Here is a 21,773-nt window from a genome sequence, read left to right as displayed (position 1 = left end):
GCTGCCTTCGGCTCAGGTCATGATCTCAGGGTTCTGGGATCGAGTCCCATGTCATGCTCCCTGGTCAGCAGGGAGTCTGCTTCTCCCTCTCCCTCTGCTCCCCGCCCCTCACCTCTCATGTTCTCTTTCACTCTCTCTCTCTGTCAAATAAATAAATAAAATCTCAAAAAAAAAGGGAGGGAGACAATCTGTCAGGGTATCGTTTTCCCAAATAATTTAATTAAAATGTTCACTATATACTCCAACATTGTTAATGAAGAAGGTTTTTAAGCATTTGGAGACCAACGTCCTACCACCACCCCCTGATTTAAAGATGGCTCTTTGGGGAGGGTGGCAGCCCCACACATAAAATCATTTCTTCTGACTGCTCAGTAAAGTTACAGAAGACCATATTCCCTGAGAGAGCAATAAACTCAGTCCCAGAGATTGTTTGGGAAAGCTTCAGGAGATGTTATTCTTTTTTTTAAATCTAGCATCCACTAGATAAAAACTTTCTTCAACATATATTCATTTGAGACACAGACCAGAGTACCATCAGCACATGTCATATAGACAGAAAGAGAAAAGAAGTTAAACACAATTGGGCTTCGTCCTCCAGTACCATAATTATCAAAAATTTTATGCCAGAAATCAACCATGATCCAGATTTTTTATGTAATTCTTCTCAGAAGAAAAAAGAATAGCAAACACTTGATAAATCTCTAAGAATATTTCTTTGGCCATTTTGATTCTATTAAAAAGCTGAAGAGCATTTGACAAGAATCTCTATATAACTCTTTGGTTCTTTCTTTAAAATGAAGTGGAGGCTTTACGCACAGTATTAATTCTGAAACAGTTTCATATACACTCCAGATATGAAATAAGATGCCCAGCAATTAGCTACTATGAAGAAACAGTTAAAGAAAGGGGTTGGGGGTCACGGAGGATGAAATGTCCAAACTTTTTCTTTTAACTGAAAAACACACACATGTGCACCCACATACAGTTTCTGGCATTATTTACTCACACTACTTTCATGAAAGCTCATATTTTCTAAATGAACATAATTTTTAAAAGTACAAAGTCTGGTTCTATGTTTCCCCAAAATCAATTTCTTGAACCCTTTCCATTCTGCCTACATAGTATAACTCAGTGTTTCTGACAGTGGCAGGGCTGCCAGTCTGTGTGACCTCTGTAAGAAAGCCCAAGGAGAGAATGATACAGGAGAAGGTGATGAGTATTTTTTAATTTTTGTGAATTCTTGTTGGCAAATTTGATTTTCCCTTGTAATTACTTCTTATAGAGATGTGTTATGAATTAAAATAATAGAATACAGAAAGCTAAGTGTGTAACTTACTAAATGCATAAATATTAGAAGACGTAATTAAAATAAAAATATTAGAAGAGGTAATTAAAATAAAACAATACTTTAGCCTTGGAATATTGCATGTTTTGGTGACAAATAAAAGGGGATGTTTCTGAAATTTTCTAGACCATGATAGCTAGAATATATTACCAAACAAAGAAGTGTTTCTATAATGAAGCAGCATGCTGCATATAATTAAAGCATTAAAATAGTATACAGACAAAAGCATTAGGCACAACAAGCTTCATTACATATGATGAAAGATAAAAGAAGAATACATTTGTAAAACCAGATGTCCTAGTAAGTAAAAGTAAAAACAAATTGAAATCTGACTGGTTTATAAATCTATCAATTATATTGGACAGAGTCAAGTAACATTCTGGCATTCTCATTTTACTACTTTTATCCAACAATTGACAAAAATAGGTAACCTTAAGGGTTTTACCAATTTACTTCTTAACTCTGAAAGTGAACACCGCTCTGGTATTTTAAAGAATATTATCTGCACTGAAGGAAATTAAAGTGAATACCAGGAAAATAATTTATCCAATTCCCACTAGCAATACACACAAAAATTCAGCTGCACTCATACATATCTAAATATGTCAGCTTTCTCTCAGAGACATGCCCTGAATTATGCTACAAAATAGAATACTTGTGAGATGAAAGAGCATTCAGAATGTCAAAACAGAAATACGTCGATTACTAAAACATAATTTTAAAGTGCTTCCAGCATATACAAAATGCATTTATAGTCCACAGTTATGTAGTGCATAGTACTACCTGATTATAAAGTAAGCTCTGCATCTATTTGCTATTTATCCCTCAATTACATGGTAAAATTGGATAGTTAAAAATAGAAGAATACATAAATATAAAAGCCTTTGGTTTTATGCCCTGAAACTTTTTATCCTAAGATGTGTAGAAAATTATTACTTTGAAAAAAATGTATATTTGTGATAAATTATCCATTTTCTGTAACAAGGTGTGTACCTTAATTTTTGAAACCTTCAGGTCAAGCCATTCATTCTGTCATTCCATGCATTCGCATTTCATTTTCATTCTTAGTATCTAAGGTATTGATCTAATAATCATACTCCTCCAAATATCTACAGTCATTTTACATCCTCCCCAAACTCATTTATTACAAAATGCATAAAATTTTCCCCTGTGGTGCCTATGACAAAAGAACAAACAGAACAATAAAAAGAAACAGTGTACATTTTTATCTTATAATGATATCCCCCTTGCCTGTACGTGCACAACCAAGTAGAAACATTTCAGCCATAGGCATCTCCAGAGATCCACTTTATGCCACTTGGAAGTACAAATTAATGGGTAGAAACTTCCATTAACAGAAAAAGTTAAAAGGCAACTAGCTATCTATTATAAATAAACAGTGCCTTTCTGAGCGAACTCATCCTAAATCACGGTATGAAAGCCAGGGTGCAGACTTTGTTACAAGTATCTCTCCTAGGGCTGCATACATTTCTCTGACTGAGGCTTCATATTGTTTCACTAATCATAAGTAGACTACCAATTTGTAGGTAGAAAACGGTGTCTTTTGGATTAGCTAGAAGTAGAAGACATCCATTTGTTGGTTACTCTTACAAGTTCAAGTTTACATGGGCTCCTATGTTTAAGTATATTTTTTTCTTTCAAAAGTTTTAAATATTTTCTAGTCCTTTCTAACCATGGTCTCAAAATTCTTGATCACATATTTCTATCAGTTAAAATTTTAATTGTGGTATGCACTTCCAATAAACATCTAATTATTTGTAAATTATATAGAAGTATTACTAAATGAATATATTATGTAAATTATAAAATGTATATAGAAAATACAAATTTTTAAAAATAATGAGAAAATGTTGCAAAAAGTATCTCCCTCACTGTGATGGCTTCATATTAGTATTAATATCCCAAAACATGGTACTCAAGCTGAGTGAGTTTATCAACAATAATGGTGGAAGTAAAAATATAATATGTAACATGTTGATCATTTCAATTTAGGAGGCTAATCTCCTGTTAGATATGATCAGTTTAACACTGCTTTATCTAAATGTTTTGTGCTTAGTTCATATTAGGGGAAGAAATGTTAGCTGCCATTTTCATCTCCTCTTGCATTATTGGTATTTTCTCCAATCTGACATTGCTCTGCATATTTCTTTTCATGCCAATGTGGGTTTGGTGAGGGTTAATTTAATGGAAAATAGATAACATAAGCAGCTGTACCATGCTGAAAGTATGCTGCTTTGTAGAACTCCTATTTTTCCCTTGGAACCTCTGCACTAGTGTCCTTCTGACAAACAAACGCAGGGAGGTACCTTATCAGTTTATGTGGCAAATAGTAGTAAAATTAATATACTCGTTCACAACAACAATATACAAAAGTAAATTCTCTTATTTTCTTTGCACCTATCAGGGTATATGCATCTGGACATGAAAACACACCATAAGTAAAGTGTCCAGGAGCATGGATCTGGGGATTTAACATAGGTCCTATTTGTAAGCATAAAACCATACTTCCCTATTTATGATTCCTAAAGCATGACAATGGTTAATAGAATTAGATTGTTTTGTTATTTCAATCATTTCAAATATAATTAAGTATTTCTAACTTAAGGGAAATTTTTTTTTAGGCTAGCTTAAGGATAATTGCCTTTTTAAAAGCTGGGTTTCATATGACTAATGTTATATAGTCAAGCCTATCTACTTGGACAGATGCTAAGATCATAGGGTAACTGTAAGGCAACAATTCACCCAAATCAAAAAATGAACACTGGGTTTCCCAGTATATAATAATTAAAACAAAGAGTTTCCCAGTATTTAAAACAAAACAAAAACATCTTTACCTAGTATTAGATATTTATTTCTACCTATCCTTGAATCAAACCTTGAAGCAGCTTCCATACTTTTCCTGGTTACCTTTAAGTAATAAAAATATCCTTAGCTTACTTTCAGTTAATAAACAGTCACTTACATTTTACATATTAAACTAGGTCCAGTCTTGTGGCATCTAAAAATCCATGAATATATCCAGTTTGGAAATTTCTTCCCCAAGCTTAGGTGTACCTTAGCAAGGAAAGCGCAGGCCCTCTCCTAACACTTGCAGGGCCATGGGGTAGCTGTCTCACATGTCTGAATATTTAAAAATTACAAATAAGGTTAATAAATTGTGAAATATATATATATCTCTATATATACATATATATATTCTTCTACATTTCTAACAATGTGAAGGGCTAGGTTTGCATTTTGAATTCCCAGATACTTCAAAGTTCCATAAAACAAAGTGAGGACCTGGGAAAAAAGGGCTTTCAACCCACCCTTGTCAATGGATAACCCAGCCCAAACATCCAAGCTCTGTCTCCCTCACTCAGTAAACAGCTATCCCATGGCCTGACTCTGAGCTGAAGGGTGTGCACACTAGTGACACAGTCCATCCAGGGCAAGGCAGATATGAAGAAGAGGCCCACATAGGCCCTGGAAGTAAGCTGGGTGTCATTTGGACATAGTATCCTGGGGTCCTGAGTACACTGAGCATGGTCTAGAAGGGGAACTCTATCTCCAGGTGGGTAGGCACACTCCTTTGTGCCCACTGACTCCTTGCTTCATGGTGAGGGTTGATGTAAAATGAAGGCCAAAGCAAGGTCTCCAAAATGAGAGGTTCAGGCAGGGGGAACCCTCCTGGCAGTGCCCAAGGAAAGAACTGAGAAGAGAGCTAGGGATAGTTTTCTTTCTCATCCCACCCATCCTGTACTAGAGAGTACTCTCTAGTTGTATTTTGACCCCTCCAGTGTCAGAGTAGATGAAAGTCTTCCTTGATGGTCAGGTTGAAAGATGACATTGGTGACTACTGGATGTGCTGAATGTGAAACTGTGGTTTCATTCTGTCCTGGGGCAATTTTGTGGGTTTTCTGAAGACACTTCATTTCTGGGAATTCCTTGCCTCTAGCTGCCTTTTCTGATAGGTCAGTATGTTCTGCCTCCTGGTTCCCTGTGGAAGCTTCCCTGGCTTTCTCCTTGGGCTCCATTTCTCCTAAGATAACACAGCTGCTTTGTTTTGAGAAGTTTGCATCAGGCCCACAGGAAATCCACACAGTCTTTCCCTGTCATATTCTAAAAGTGCAGTCTGTTGCTTCAGTCACAGCTGCTTGTCTTTGGACATCCCCAGGCAGGTGTTAAATCATCAGTGTGTATGTAATTGCATACAAGAAGTCACTACAAATAATAAAGGAAGACTTAGTGTTTTCTTTCTTTCTGATCTCCCATGGTTTCTTTTTTCTTTATCAGTAATAATGTACTTAATATCAATCATGTTTTTAAAAAGGAAATATTGAAGGAAAAAAGATATCTGCTTTTAAATCCACCAGGGTTCTTGAGTTTTGTACTTGAGAAAGCTTTAAAATAAAAGTTGGGCAAGAAAATTGAACCTCAAAGAATGACTCTACTTTCAAACGACAAAACCAAATCATGTCCAAAATCTCTGGAAAACAGAAAGTGACCAGGAGGTTCATTTTAAATATATTCTCTGAACCATTTGAGAATGGCAGGTCATAAACTACAGCAGAAAGATAGCTGGCAATAAACATTTTTCTTCAATTCAATTGCTCTGAAAGGGAAAGAAAAAGACTATGTTCTCAGATAAAAATGTCATTTATACCCATACAAGCCTATGCTCAGAGATAGTGAAATAAGTTATATTTCCTATGAGTTTGAAGTATCAATTAAAAAATAGAGCCAATTACAAGTTAAACTATCCCAAAGAAATAAGGCAATTTGTTTAATTTTTGATATATAAGACCATCAGTGAAAAAATATACCAAATACCTTAGATGAATTTGGAACTTCAAAAAAGCAGTTGATAGTCCAGGAACTTACCTAAGCAGACTTAAAAGATTAACCAGAGATAATAACCAGCCATCCTGAGTCAACCCAAATACATAATTATGGTAATGTTGGCAGTAATGTATTAACACGGACACTGTCATCTTTCATAGAGAGAAAAACGTGCATGGTGAGTTTTAGCAAAAAACAGAAACCAAAAAATAGCAACAATAATAAAAACAAAACGACAACTAAAAAAATTAAAATTCATGTGTGCAGACTTGCAGATATACAATGAATTTCATCCTAAATGAGGACAAAGAAATGATTCTGGAAAATGCTAGCTATACTGTCACCAAAATAATCAACTTCTAAGTGGACTCCATTGGTTACTCTATTCAAATACAGTAAGTCATTTATATATAGCTCCAGAGAAATTTGAAGTAATTTCCTGGCCTCTAAAAAGGCTGACTTGGACCTTTGGAGCTGGCCATAAGGGATTTATCTTTACTGTTGTAAACGTTGTACTGTGTTTGCTGTTCTCATTATATATGCAGAGCCAATCGAGAAGAATTTGGAATAATTATTTATTTTTAACATATACCCAGATCTTCCCTAAAAGCAGTTGAAACAGCTTGCAACAAAATCCCTACATATTAAGAAAGGTAATAAAAATAAATATCTGAAACCATACAGTGGAGTGGGAATGACAGGATCCTAGGATAGAATACTTACTGATTTGTCTATGCCAGACAAGCAAAATAGCTTCTATAGTTCTTTGTACCTGATAACATTGAGCATCTTTGTACCTCAGAAAAAAAGAAACATGTACTTCCCTTAATTTATATAAAATGTATAAGTAATACACCAATAATAGGTATCCTGTCACTCACTCAACAAATATTTATTATAAACCTACTATGGGACAGGCACCTTGCAAGATATAAGGGATAAATTCTGTGTAAGATAAGCACAGGACTGCCCAATAAGGGCAAGTAACCCCAACAGGTCTAGTGCAAGAGACAAGATGATTGCGATTATTTCTGTTGTAATTCACCATGGTTTTCTCTAGGTTTCTATTTATGTAGTCAGACAGTAAGCAAGTGTTTGCTGAGCTCCCTCTAGTCATTCATTTATTGATTATATTTTGAGTATGTGCTATATGCAAGGCGTAATTCTGGGTTATGATCAGGAATCAAAGATGACTCAGGTGGAAATTGTCTTTAAGCCACCTGGGGTGATGAGAAATATACAAATAAGTACAAAGTAAGGTAGACAGAATAGAGAAATACATGTCAATCAAGATAGAAAGTAATGGGGGCATTCTTGCCTGAAGGAGTGGAAGTTGTGGAAGTGTTCCTAGAGGATCTCCTCCTGGCATTACAGAAGAGACATAAGGGAAAGGGCTCCCCAGCAGGGAAGGCACATCAGCAAAGGCAGCACCATGGGCAGTCAAGGAAGATGAAGGAGGAAGAGCAAGTGGCTAAGGTGGGCAAAGCATTTGGTGTACAAAAGGGAACGTGGGAATAAAGTAGGGAAGTTAAGTCAGGGCTGTTTTTTTTTTTTTTTAATTTTTATTTTGTTATATTAGTCACCATACAGTACATCCCCAGTTTTTTGATGCAATGTTCCATGATTCATTATAGGGCCAGGTTTTGACAAGTGATAATATTCAGCTTATGGAGCTGGTGGCCCTGTGTCTCTTACTATGCAAAGGTTAGCAAAGGAGACATGCAGCTAGACTTTTGCCCTCAAGAACTTTATAATCTATTATGTACACACCAAGGCAAATGGAAGACCCTTGCAGTTAATTATTCCCAGATGATGAAGAGTTTTACAAAGAAGGCAACTACACAATTGGCACCCGTCTGGGCAGGGCATATTCAGAGTCGTCTGATCCGTGGCATAACCATAGCTGTCTACTGTGCTTGCCTTGTACGTGTGACTATGGTCTCTCAGGGCCCATTTCTCCCAGAAGGGTCACTCTTGTGCTACGGTCCTCTCTAAGTACTGTTGGCTCCTGTCCCACAATATTACTCTTGAAGGATTCACTGCCTAGGCTGTGAGAATGTAGCTCACAAAGGACCTCAGCTCAACCTGAAGAGATGCAGCATTAAAGCTGGGGAAAGGCAGCAGATAATGAGCTGAGCGGCTAAGAACGTATATGGAGAAATCAACTCCAAGGAAAACAGTGTACTGACTGTAAACCACAAATAACGGCACAGAGTCTAGAAACAAAAGTGGCAAATGGCTCTCTAGACATTCTTGATGGGAAGCATTTCTCACCACTCCTGAATATCTCAGACAAAGGAGGTCACCGCAGCAGGGCAACACTAACAGAATCACTACTTCTGGGGAGAATTTTAAGTGCTGAGTCAATGCTTATAGACAAGTATGTGTGGGTGGACTTCATTCCTTGTGTGTATATGCATTAAAAGGAGTCTATGAGAGGATGCAAAGGATCCTTGAATTAATAATTTTCAACCTCACCCCACTTGCCACCTCCACGTTTACATTTGACAGTAACTCCTGCACCTTCTCGTGCCTCTGCCTCACTTTGTTTTCATCCATCCTCTCTTCTTTGCCTAAAGATGAGATTCTATCTGAGCTTTCAATGCTATTTCCACTCTCCCACTCCCATCTTTTCCAGGTAATTGAGTTAAACGATATTGAACGAGTTCTTAAAATCATCTAACAATTATGTATCTATTATTCTTTATATACTGCCGGGCTTGTCAGAGCTTTCAATAAGTTAATGAACACTGGCAATCTCCAAAAGGAGGAAAAAATGTACAGTGTCCCCAAACTTGTTTGGCCATAGGACTTTTGTTAGATGAAGCAGTGTTTTTCTCCATATTAATTTCATAAGCTACTGAAGGCGTACACTGTTTTGTAGAGCTTCTTGGTTTTTTGTCTTCCACAGAGCCCAACATTATGAAAGACAGGTATTAGTAGATGATACATTAATGGCAGATTGGTTGGCACATTAAAGTTCCAGTTACTCACTTATTTATTTAACAAATATTTATTGAGCATCTACTATGAGCTTTTTAGGCATTGAAAAAGAGGAAAAAGTTAACAAATCAAGTCCTTGTTCTTAGGAAGCTTACTTTTTTAGAGGAGGGAAAAGCAATAAAAAATAAACTAATGCATCAGGTGGTGAGGAGTGCTAAAAAAAATAAAGGAGAATAAGAGGAACGGTCATGAGAGAGATGGTGGGGGAAGGTTTTACAGAATGACATTTTATTCAAGCCGGCTGGAGGAGAGCACTCTAAGGATTACCACTTGTGCAAAGATCTAATAAGAAAGGAAAGGGAGCAAGCCTCATGGCTATCTAGGAAAGAGAGGCTTGGTAAGTGAGCACAGGCCACTTACTGGAAGCAAAGGCCACACACTGGAAGCAGGTTTGGCAGGTTTGCAGACAGCAAGGAAAATGGTGTGACCAAAGTGGGATCAGCATGATGGCGCATGACTGGAGAGAGGGTCAGAGATGGCCAGGAGCAAAACACGTCAATCTCTTGGTTGCTACACAACTCTGGATTCCACTCAACATGAACCAGGAAACTGGGAAGTGGGGGGCGGGGCTTGTACATGTAATATGAGTTGTGTTTTAAGAGGATCACCTTGGCTGTTGTTTTGAAAATAGACTAGAGACAAATGTAGAGAAAGCACAGTCATTTGAGTATGTCATAACGGATAATGGTGCCTTAGAGACACAGTGGAAGTGTAAGAAGTCATCAGAATCTGGACATTATGTTCCTTAAGTAATCACAGAGCATACAGGAAACTCGGGGTATAGATAACTCTTCTAAGGAGTTTCATTTCAAAGGAGACGACTGGAACAATAGCATTAACATGTTTTTATTCTCTCCTCTCTCTCTCCACTCTCTTCTTTCTTGTTCCTCCCTCTCACCCCCACTATTAAGAAGACATACACTACTCTCATAGCATTGTTCACAACAGCCAAACTGTAGAAGGAGCCAAGACGCCCATCAACAGACAAATGGATAAAGAAGATGTGATCCATATATACAATGGAACATTACTCAGCCATCAGAAAGAATGATCACCCAACATTTGCATCTACATGGATGGAACTGGAGGAGATTATGCTAAGTGAAGTAAGTCAAGCAGAGAAAGACAATTATATGGTTTCACTCATTTGTGGAACATAAGGAATAGCAGGGAGATCTTTAGGAGAAGGAAGGGAAGAATGAAGGGGGGGGTAAACAGAGGAGGAAATGAACTATGAGAGACTATAGACACCGGGAAACAAACTGAGGGTTTTAGAGGTGAGGGGGTGGGGGGATGGGCTAGCCCGGTGATGGGTATTAAGGATGGCACGTACTGCATGGAGCACTGGGTGTTATACGCAAACAATGAATCATGGATCACTACATCAAAAATTAATGATGTACTGTATGGTCACTAACATATAATAATAATAATAATAATAATAATAATAATAAAGACATACACTCTTGATTACGAGACTTTGTTTTTAAAACTGAGACATCTAGTGTTCCCATCTTCTCAGGGACAAAATTAGCTCAGATAAAATCAGTATTTATTTTTATTTATTTTAATTTCTTTTACCATAATTAAAGAAAAAGTATTTTGAAAACCAATCATGTTTATGAATGTATAGAACTTCTAATTGTATGTAACACTGCTTACATTAAATTGCCTGGATATCACCAATCTGGGCCTAAAAGTAGGCAAACGGACCGGTTATTTCCATTTCACACGTGAGGATACCAAGGCTTAGCATAATCATTAGTTCAAGTTGATATGACTTGTTAAGGGCATATGAGGAATCAAATTTTGGGCCTCTTCAATGGTGAAGTTCTCAACCTGCTTCATGTATTCCTTATTTAAATAAACTATCCTCATTTTATTTAGAAAGAGTAAGAAGCAATTCCTTTATTTATCAGTAAAAGAACTTTCACATGGCTGAGGGGAAGAATTCACATTTAGAAATGTTCTAGTTTAAGATGTATCTTATAAAATAATTAAAACTTCCTGGAATATCCAAGGGCAATTTATTTCCAAAGCATATATTACCTTAATTTTTCTAAACTTATAGTCTATGGCATGATTGCAAAATCATTTAGGAATTGTGAGAGCAAAATCAATCAAGATTCATTTTAAAGGCTGATGTTAGTAAATATCCACTCAACGCAACAGTGATTTCCGGGTTTCCCAATGATGTCCTCTTTTTCAAAATCATTATTGTACCTTAGTATGTAATTATATTAGCGATGATTTACGTATCACTTCTATTATGTTTTCTTTAAAATATACTGAATATACTGTATTCTGCTATTACGACTTAGCTCATGTGAAAGATAAAGCAATATATATAATACATCTAAAGAGAACCAATCTTAATGGGTCCTTTAAAAATAACAAAATTTGAAATTTTAATATCTTAAGTAACATCATATACATTAAAGGCATTGATTATATATCTATATATGTTTGTATTACACATCTTTTTGATCTTTAAAAATTTAGAGTCTATGCTAATGATGCTATTAAAAGCTAGAAACAAATGTCAATATCAAGGCATACTGGAAATTATAACAATGTATTATTATTTTTTTAAAAGATTTATTTATTTGAGGGGGGAGGGACAGAGAGAGATGGAGAGAGAGAATCTCCAGTAGACTCCCCACATGGGGCTTGATCTCAAGACCCATGAGATCATGACCTGAGCGAAAGCCAAGAGTCAGATGCTCAACTGACTGGGCAGGTGCCCCAAAATTATAACAACGTTTTATACTGCCCTAGTCAGTGGCAAAATTTAAAAAAGTTATAATGTTACTGAAATTCATTAGCAAAAAACCAACTATTTATGATCCAAGTGGGATCCACTCCAAACTATTTTCCAAATCTGAACACTGTTTAGCTCTTCCCAAGTCCTCAGTACCACCTCAGTCCTAGCCATCATCACCTTCCAGCTGGTCTCAGGTGTTCCACTCTTGCCCCCAACATAGCCTGTTCTTCACCAGCAGTCAGAGGTACTCTCCAAACAGAAGTCAGTTTGTGTACTCCCTCTTGCTCTTCACCCTCCAGAGGTGCCCTTCCACAATTACAATAAAATAAAAAGTCCTCTCTATGGCTTGTAAAGCCCTACATGATCTGACCCTTGACTACTACTCAGGTCTCTTTTCCACCCCTCTCCTCATTATTCACCATCTTCCAAGCAAACAGCACTCTTACAACTCTGGCTTTTGCTATTTCCTCTGTTGGCTTGCCTGGCCCCCTAACTTCATTTACCGACTCTGCTCAAATGTCAGTTGCTGGGAGAAAACTTGCTTGGCAATGCCTAAAATAGCACTCAAACACCTCCGCTCTTTGTCTTTATCCTTATAATATACATCAATACTTGACATTGCATAATATTACATTATCTTTTTTAATTGAGATTTTTGTTGAGATAATTGTAGTTTCACATACATTTGTAAAAATAATACAAAGAAATCCCATGTACACTTTGCCTAGTTCCCCTCAATGGTTAACATTTTGTAAAACCATAATATAAAAGCACAACTAAAATACTGACATTACTAATCAATCATATTCAGATTTCTCCAGTTTTACTTCTATGCATTTTTATAAATGTAAGTAAATCTACACAATTTTATCACATATGTATGTTTGCTCATCTATCATCCCAGTCAATATACTAAATAGTTCCAACACCACGAAGATACCTCATGTCCTCTTATAACTGCATTCAGCTACCTCTCTTCCCCTCTAACACTTGAAAACTACTGATCTGTCCTCTATTTCTAAAATCTTGTCATTTCAAAAAGTTAACAAAATTAGAATCATCTTGTATGCATTCTCTTAAGACTGGCATTTTTTTTTTTCACTCAGCTGAATTTCCTGGAGATTTATCTAAGTTATTGAATGTATCAACAGTTCCTTCCTTTTCATTGATGAGTGGTTAAGTGTGCCATGGTATGTATATACAACTGTTTGCTTAACCATTCACCTGGGCATCTGGGCTGATTCTGTTTTTGGTTATTATCAATAAAGCTACTAAGAACATCCACATATAAGGGCGCCTGGGTGGCTCATTCGTTAAGCGTCTGCCTTCGGCTCAGGGCGTGATCCCAGCGTTCGGGGATCGAGCCCTGCATCAGGCTCCTCCGCTGGGAGCCTGCTTCTTCCTCTCCCACTCCCCCTGCTTGTGTTCCCTCTCTCGCTGGCTGTCTCTCTCTCTGTCAAATAAATAAATAAAATCTTAAAAAAAAAAAAAGAACATCGACATATAGATTTTTGTGTGAACTTAAGTTTTAATTTCTCTGGGATAAATGCCCAAGAGGACGACTGCTCGGCCATATGGTAAATGCATGCATCATAGTTTTTATTACCCATTTCCCCATCAGGATGGAAGTCCTATGATATCGGGGACTTGGTTATTTTGGATCAGCACTGTATTCCAGTGTCCAGAACAGTACTTGGCATAGAATAAGGAGTTAACATATATCTGTTGGCTGAGTAGACTTTAGAGCCTTATGGAGCCAATGTGCACAGATGCTATTGCTTTTATAACTGATTAAAATGAAATGAGTCTGCAAAAAGGCTCCCTGGGAAAAATGGTTGAGAGGAGAGTAAGAGAGGTGTGGCCTCTGAGGTGTCAGTCTAAGCCCTGAATGGGAGAGCAGTTAGGCTGAGCAGCTGTGTGTGTAAAGGGATGTATGAGGCTCTGGAAAGTCACATGACTCTTCAGCCCCAGGGAGCACAGTAGAACCTGATGTTGTTAAAATGGCTGATACAGTCTCAGATCATGTGCAGTGTCAGTTGCCTGGATGGCCACCGGCAGAAGACAGAGTAGCCTACTGCTTAGCAGTGTTTTCAAGATGGGACCAGCAGCAGAGTCAAGGAGCGTCTTTCCTAAGCACATGTTGGCAACCTGGCAAAATAGTAAGCAACCTCCAAAAAAAATGGGTCAAGTCTGTAAATAAATAAATTGCTTCTTCATAGGATTGGGTTAAGTTTTCAGGGGAGAATGAGGCCTCACACAGGCAACTGGGATGGACAATGGTAGTCCACAGAACGGAATTTGGAAATCAATGTTAAGAGCACAAGCTGGGAAGCTTGGGAAATTTGGGTTACATGCAAAAAAAATCATTTTTTTTAAACTGTATTTGTGGTGCTAATTCTATTCCTCTCTATTCCTGGAGATCCTTTACACAATCATGAGTCAATCAGTTCTAGAAGGTCAGGTCTATTAGTATAAATACACCAGTTTCATGAGTATAACCTTCTGACAAAATTTGTTTAATGTGTTTTTGTTCAGAGTTTGTTTCCTGACAATCAAATTTCTTTTAATAAGCAACAAGAAAAAAAGAATGTTACACTGTTATTAAAAGTAACAATTTTCAAATATTTTGAGTGTATGAATATGTGAGTATCTTATTGCAAAAATCACAAACTATGTCCATATTTGAGTAGCGTAAATATCCATTATATATATTTCCCAGGACAGTGCTCTTTGTAAGGCTCCTGAAAAGGATGAAAACACGAAAATTAAAATGTCTTGGAACTCTGATAGATTAAGGGATAACATATTTTAAGAACAGTGAGCTAATATCTTTCTCTGGCCTGATTCTTTCAATCAGTGCCTGCTGTAAATGGTTGAAAATGACAAAGTTCAATAAGGTTGCATGATCATACATTTAAAGTGGGATTATGTTTGTGTAACCCAAGCTCAGTTTCTCTTTAAGTATTTCCCTGCTTAGTTTTTTTTAAGACATAGTAATTCCTCATGGTATGGTTCTAGAACACTGATTCCCAGCCTTGGTTGCACATTAGAATCATCTGGGGAGATTTTAAACTCCTAATGCCTGGATCATACCCCAGACCAATTAAATCACAGTCTCTCGGGTGAGAGGCAGGCATCAGTATTTTTCATAGGTCCCCAAGTGATTCTAATGTGCAGCCACAGTTGAGAATCAGTGTTCTAGAGTCATCTGCATCAGTTTCACTAGGGTACTTCTCAAGAGTCAGACCTGGATCCACAATTGTACGTATTAAATTGGAATATCCATAGTTGAGCAAAAGAAATCTGAATATTTATCTGTACTTCCAGTTGCACACTAATTTGAGAACATTTGGCTAAAAAGTTAAGGTGGCTAACACCGACCTGTAAAGTCAATGGTGAGTAGGACAATTTGAAATTTCAACCCACAGTCAGAAAATCTTTTGGGGTTGGAGACAAGTCTACTTTGGAAGTCTCATTAGAGGTCTGTCTTTAGCTAGTGTAGTTACGGAGCTTGCAGGTGTCAGTCATAACTCCAGGTAAAGTTTCCACACAGTTTTCAAGTGAATACTTTATTAGGGCAAACTGATCCTCCACTGGAAAGTTAAAATAAAGAGGCCATCAAGTCAAAAGTAGAAAGAGTAATTTTAAAAAATAATAATTACTTATAAGAATTAAGGATGTTAAGAGAGGAATTCTTACAGAAAAGCATTGAGCTGCAAATTGAGCTTCCCCTTGACCCATCACTCATTTTTTTAAAAAATTACAATTAAAACGTTTTTAGAGGAAGGGAAAAATTAAAACCAATAGAAATCCTCATTATATTTAAAAATATTAGCCCAGTAGGGATATTAACCCCTTAAAATATGTAAAGTATGTTCTCAACCTCTCATCTGATCCTAACAAATATCCTGTTTAGGGAAGGAGGAAAAACAATTAATTCCAGTTTTTTTAGACATGTTATTTCCAGCATATAACACAGTATGAAGTTCTCAGTGTTTGCTAAGTTAAACTGAATTATTGGAAAAGGAAGTTGAAGCACAGAACCATTAAGTGCTAAACTGACCCTTCATCAATTGATCTAGAGGCAGGTGCATCAAAAACCCCAGTATAATCCAGAATTCTTCCCTAACAGCATGCTTCCTCTAGTGTAATTTGGAAAGTAAAGGCCATTCTTTAAGCCAGTTGTCCTTAGCCTGGTACACCTACAGACCATATGGATGCTTTCGACTGTATCCAGGGTACTGACCAAAGATTTTGAATCAATAGAGCGAGGTGAAACCAAAGTCTGTATGTTTACTAAGCACCACTTCCCAGAGAAAACATGTAATTGACAAATATGTTATTAAACCAATTGACAATGATCCTCGAAATGGCAAATATCATTGACTAACTCTGAGAAAAGTGAAATACTTAAGTTACAAAAGCAAAAGGACTCATAGACCCATGCTGCATCAGCCTGGAATCTACATCTTTCTTGCCCAGAATACAACTTCCTTTGTAATCTTAATCATGTGGAATTCAAGTGCTTTCATTTTTTAGTCATTGAAGCAATCTTTGCCATGCATCTTACAAAGCATTTTGATTTCCTTGCTGAATTCAGTGCCAAGGTCTGTGATACAAATGAACACCTGGCTTCAAGATGGATATCATTATTGTCAGTATTACTGATAAGTGTTCTTTAATGTTTAGGTTAGAATTAATACTACTCAAAAGTCATAATAAATATCTTATGTGAGACAAAAAAATTAAAACAAATATTGTGGAATGTATGAATCCATTAATCAACAGGATAAAATTAAGAACACACTGGTTTATAATAGTTAGCATAACATATGAAGAGGAAAGTTTTAGATTTTGTATTTTTCCAACTTCTTCAGTGGGTGAAGGGACTGGAGAGCATATTGTCTTCAGCAAATCTGATAACGTAGGCTACTATTTAAACTGATCCTTTTTGTTTCGGGGCTTCATGGGTACCTAGATCAGCTCTCCTTCCTTGAAGAATAGGAACCAAGAAAATTTGTGCTTGATGGGAATTGAAGCTGCACATATGTAGAAAAGAATGCTCAGAATGCTTTGAGTGGCAACACAGACAAAAAGTGCTGGGAATGAAGAAATTGTCCTTCCCTAAGGCATTAGATTTGTTTCTAGGCAACAAATAAAATATGATTACTTCTAGCTAGCTCAAAATGCAGCTCGCAGAAGAAAACTATGTACATAAAAATGCCTTTCAAAAGTCTAATCTTTAGACAATTTTGGTGCTCAATTCATCCTATAATTTATATCTTATAATTTATGCACACACACGCACATGTATACATACATGTACATATATGTACATGTGTGTTTCACATTATTCTATGGTAGTTAAAGAATATGTATAATTTGGTAACTCCATATAAAAATTAATATGAATCATTATTCGTTTTATAAAATTAGAACCTCTTCTACTTTCATGATCAAAAATGCACATGTAATGGCTAAAATCCAAAACCCTGACAGCAACAAATGCTGGTGAGGATACGGAAGAACTCTTGTCCATTGCTGGTAAGTATGCAAAATGGTACAACCACTGTGGAAGGCAGTTGGAAGTTTCTTACTCTCAGGTGTTCTCTCACGAAATGATTCAGCAATTGCACTTCTAGGTTATTTACTCAAGGGAATTGAAAACTACGTCACACAAGACAAAAGAAAAACCTGTGTCACTCATAACTGCCAAAAAATTAGAAACAATCAAGGTGTTCTTCAATAGGTGAATGAATAAACAAACTGTGATACATCCATAAATTGGAATATTATTCTGTGATTTTTAAAAGCTATCAAGACATAAAATGACATGGAAGAACCTTACATATATATTGCTAAGTGAAAGAAGTTAGTCTGAAAGAGCTACATACTATATTATTCTAGCCACATACAGTGTAGGATTCCAACTATGTAACATTCTGGGAAAGACAAAACTGTAGAGATAATAAAAAAAAAAAAATCTGGTTGCCAGGGATTTGGCAAGGGAAGAGGGGATGACTAGGCAGAGGACAGATTTTTAGGTCAGTGAAACTATTTATGAGGCTATGGTAGATACATGATATTATGTATTTTTCAAAATCCATTGGGTGGTATAATACAAAAAGTGAACCCTAATATAAACAATGGACTTTAGATAAAAATAATGTATCAATATTATTTTATCAATTGTAACAAATATACCATATTAATGAGAATGTTAATAATAAGGGAAACTATGCAGGCAGGTGGAGGGATAAATGGGAACTCCCTGCTCAGTTTTGCTGTAAACCTAAAACTATTCTAAAAACTAAAATCTATTAATTAAAAAAATAATATGTCGATAATATTCATGCTGGCACTGGAAACGTTTTTTCCTAATTTGTAACATATTGACAAAATAGTTGTTAAAGTAAACCTACTAATTATGTATTTATCACTCCTGTATCATGAAACTTCAAATTCTTTAACTATTTAGCTATATGCCAAAAGATATTTAATTCACAATCTGCCATACAGAACTAAATTAATACCCCCCCATATATGGATGCCTGAAGAATTTTTTTCAATCCTCTTTCCAAAGGATACGTTCATATTATATTGGTACATTTCTCATTTTCATTGATTTTCAATATAGTTTTGATTTGCAAAAACCGTAATAAATATTTTGCCTGTAATGTATTGTTATGTAACTGAAAGCTGATTACTTTCAGCTACTGAAAGCCTTGTGCAGTATTTCTCAAACTTCAGTATGTGTGTGAGAGTCTACTGGGGATCAAAAAAAAAAAAAAAAACAATTGATTCTGATTTAGCTAGTGTGAGGTGGTCCTGATAATCTACATTTCTAACAAGCTCTCATGCAAGGCTGATGTACTATCTCACACTTTGAGCAGCAAGGTTCTAGAGCATATTTGGGCCATGAAATGACTGCCATTGTGAAAAATTAACCCAAATACCTAGCAGTTCTTACAAGGGATTAAAGAGCTGGGTTTTTTGTTTTGTTTTTTTGTTTGTTTGTATGTTATTTTTTTTTAAAGAGAGAGAGCTGCTTTTTTGTTTTTCCTACCTGAAAAAGCTCTCAGGGCTCCCAGACTTCTAAATCTGCTTTCCCAATATAAAATCCTTTTCAATTTCATCCATAAAGAGAATGGCTTGATAACCTTTTACAGTGAGCAAGCTACCCATTTAGCCATAATACTCTCCTAGCTTCTGTGAACCAAAGACCATCTATCTCTAGTTCAATTCCTTGATTTATATGTCTTCAATCGCGGAAAGGTCAAACAACTGGCTCAAGGTCACTTAACCAATAACTTGTAAAGGTCAGGTCTCAATCCAGGTCTCTGATTCCAAATCCAGTCCTTTTTCCTCCATTCTCTGTTGTTTCTGATAATGATGCACTTCAGAGAATAGGGACTAGTTTGTTGAGACCACAAAATCCCAGCTCTGAATTGAACCTCTCAGCCTCAGGCTTCCCAGGACAATTCCTAACATGGGTTTAAAGTCTTATGGGGAACCAGGTGCAATAAGGGAGAGATTTTTTTTTGTGCTTCAAAATAAGCCTTGAAATTCAACAAAATTAAGTGAATTAATGAGCTTATTTGAATATCGTATAAGGTATAAGAGAAAAGAGTTGGATGTTCCACCATGGAGAGTGGGGCCAAGAATGGTTTGTTCTATTTCTCCAAACCTGACAGTTCTCTTCAAAGAATTCATAGCTAACCATGTGTGGGAGTCAAAGGCAGGTGGACACTTCCCCAGGACCCTGTCCTGAGCAACCTCCTTTATAGCGGGATAATCAAATGATGATGACGTCTTCAAAGGGACTTCTAAACTATTAAGGATAATGGAAACTAAATGTTTCTTCACAATATGAAGAAAACAAGGTCCAGAGATGTGAAAATAATGTTGCGCCATGTACGGATATTATAAGCTGGAACTCAGATTTGGAGTTTCTCGACCTCTGGTTTAAGGACTAGCCCCAACTTCACACTGACATCAGCAGTAGGTTAGGGTTAGAGAGTTAATCAATACGAAATATTTAAGTGACATTAGGGTCTACACATGCCTTCTAAATACTGTCCTTTTAAGGATTTCTAACAGTATAAATCTTTGTATACTCTTACCCTCTCTGTCCTGGAGCCTTGCAGCATAGGAAAGAAAAAGTTAGGATGATCTGACCTTGGGAGAAACTCCTGCCTCAGAACATTGGACAGAATCCCATTATGAAAATCCTGTTCTCATTTCAAGGGGGGATTCCTCTGTAAGTATATGTGTGTACTGGATGCAAGTGGCTCTGTGTGGCAAGACTGTTCTCCTCTGGACACCGCTCCAACACCATATCACAAAAATCTGTAAATATGTAAGGTTAGAAATATTCTCTTCATGGGATTAAGTGAATATCAAGGCAGCCAAGATTTTGGGCTCTCATGTCTATTTGCTTAGGGATGTTCTAAGGTGTTTGTATGTGAAAGCTGAGCAATGATGCCATAATGAGGTAGAATCAGCCTTGGCAACTCTGGCTCCAGTCTGAGAAAAATCAGCCTCTCGGTTCCTTGTGGGTGATCAAGCAGTTCAGGTGCCTGCTGTAAGGAGCACAAATGCCACTGTACTATAGCAGGATTCTATGGAAATTTTACAAATTCTCAGTTATAGCAAGTCTCCAGAAAAGTACATTATGCCCCCATCATCTCAGAGCCAGGAGGTACTCTGTTTTTTGCTGGTGGTTGGCAATCTGGCTCTGGCTGACACATTCAGCTTTGCCTTACTCATCCCTAACACCATGGTCTTGACCATAGCTCCAATATTTAGAGCTCATATATTCATTCCTCACTCTTCTTACCATGTGCCGTTCCTCTGTTCCCCTCCTTCTGATCACAATCCTCTCCCACCTTCAAGACTCAGCTCCCATGTGACAGCCTCTGTAAGAGCCTACCCTGACAGCATACTGTTCAACGTGGCCTCCCTGCTGCACCCCCTTCAGCTGTTAAGGACCCCCACCACTCACTTGGCATTTATGTTGAGCCATACTTCTAAGAAGAGAGCATCACAAGCAGACCTATTTTGTTTAACTTCCCAGGATAAATAAGAACGGGGATAAAAGAGAGAAGCACAGATAACATATTTGTTGAATTTTCAAAGATTTTCACAGTAAAAATGCCAACATGTAGGAAGGAGGGAGCTGGCTTAGAGACAGGGTCGGGTGGGCAGTTTTCTTTTCTTTTCTATCTCTGAACCTAATCAACAGAATAATGTCTGGGAAACTTGAAGAACATAGCTGCAGGCCCAGTATAAAAGAAAGAGGCAGATATCAGTTTAAAATAAAAGGCAAGATTTTGCAAGTATGGCTGGAGAATAATGAAAGAGAGTCAACACAAAACTACTAGACCCATACACCACTGGGAGGATTGAGACATAGTCTGGGAGTCCTCAGTGGGAGATGTGGTGTATTCAGTGGGAGAGAAGCAGCATTAGCCAACTCTCAGGGTTCTTTGCTGCGGGAAGCTTCTATCAGTCTACTACCAACAAGAATGATAATGACTTGTATACTTTGCAATCAATACTAATAAAAGCACAATGACTGTGGATGACTTACTGTGCTGACAGTGAATCCCATTAAATCCTCGAGGACATTTACAGACGTAACCTATGAATGTGTCCCCTCGGTACGCTTCGCTTATTTCACAGGTTCCTCCATTATGGCATGGATTAGGAATGCAGGGACCTGAAAGACAGAAGAAAAATTGCTGCATGATGTGTACGCTTGAAAGGAGATGCTGGGCCAACCTTTTGCAATTAACAATTTCATAGAGAAAAGTGTTC

The 21,773-nt window shown here is 37.0% G+C and overlaps 1 protein-coding gene across 1 annotated transcript in view; it reads right to left on the bottom strand.

The window, feature by feature from the left end:
- EDIL3 (EGF like repeats and discoidin domains 3) overlaps positions 1 to 21,773 on the bottom strand; it is a 396,558-nt gene that overhangs the window by 186,275 nt on the left and 188,510 nt on the right. Inside the window, exon 4 of the mRNA XM_008706378.2 lies at positions 21,547 to 21,675. Coding sequence (XP_008704600.1) covers positions 21,547 to 21,675 — 129 coding nt within the window. The remainder of the gene's footprint in view (positions 1 to 21,546; positions 21,676 to 21,773) is intronic.

This window comes from Ursus maritimus, unplaced genomic scaffold (assembly GCF_017311325.1).
Source record: "Ursus maritimus isolate PB19 unplaced genomic scaffold, ASM1731132v1 scaffold_5, whole genome shotgun sequence".
Taxonomy (NCBI): domain Eukaryota; kingdom Metazoa; phylum Chordata; class Mammalia; order Carnivora; family Ursidae; genus Ursus; species Ursus maritimus.
This window is presented reverse-complemented; position numbering and strand designations above follow the sequence as displayed.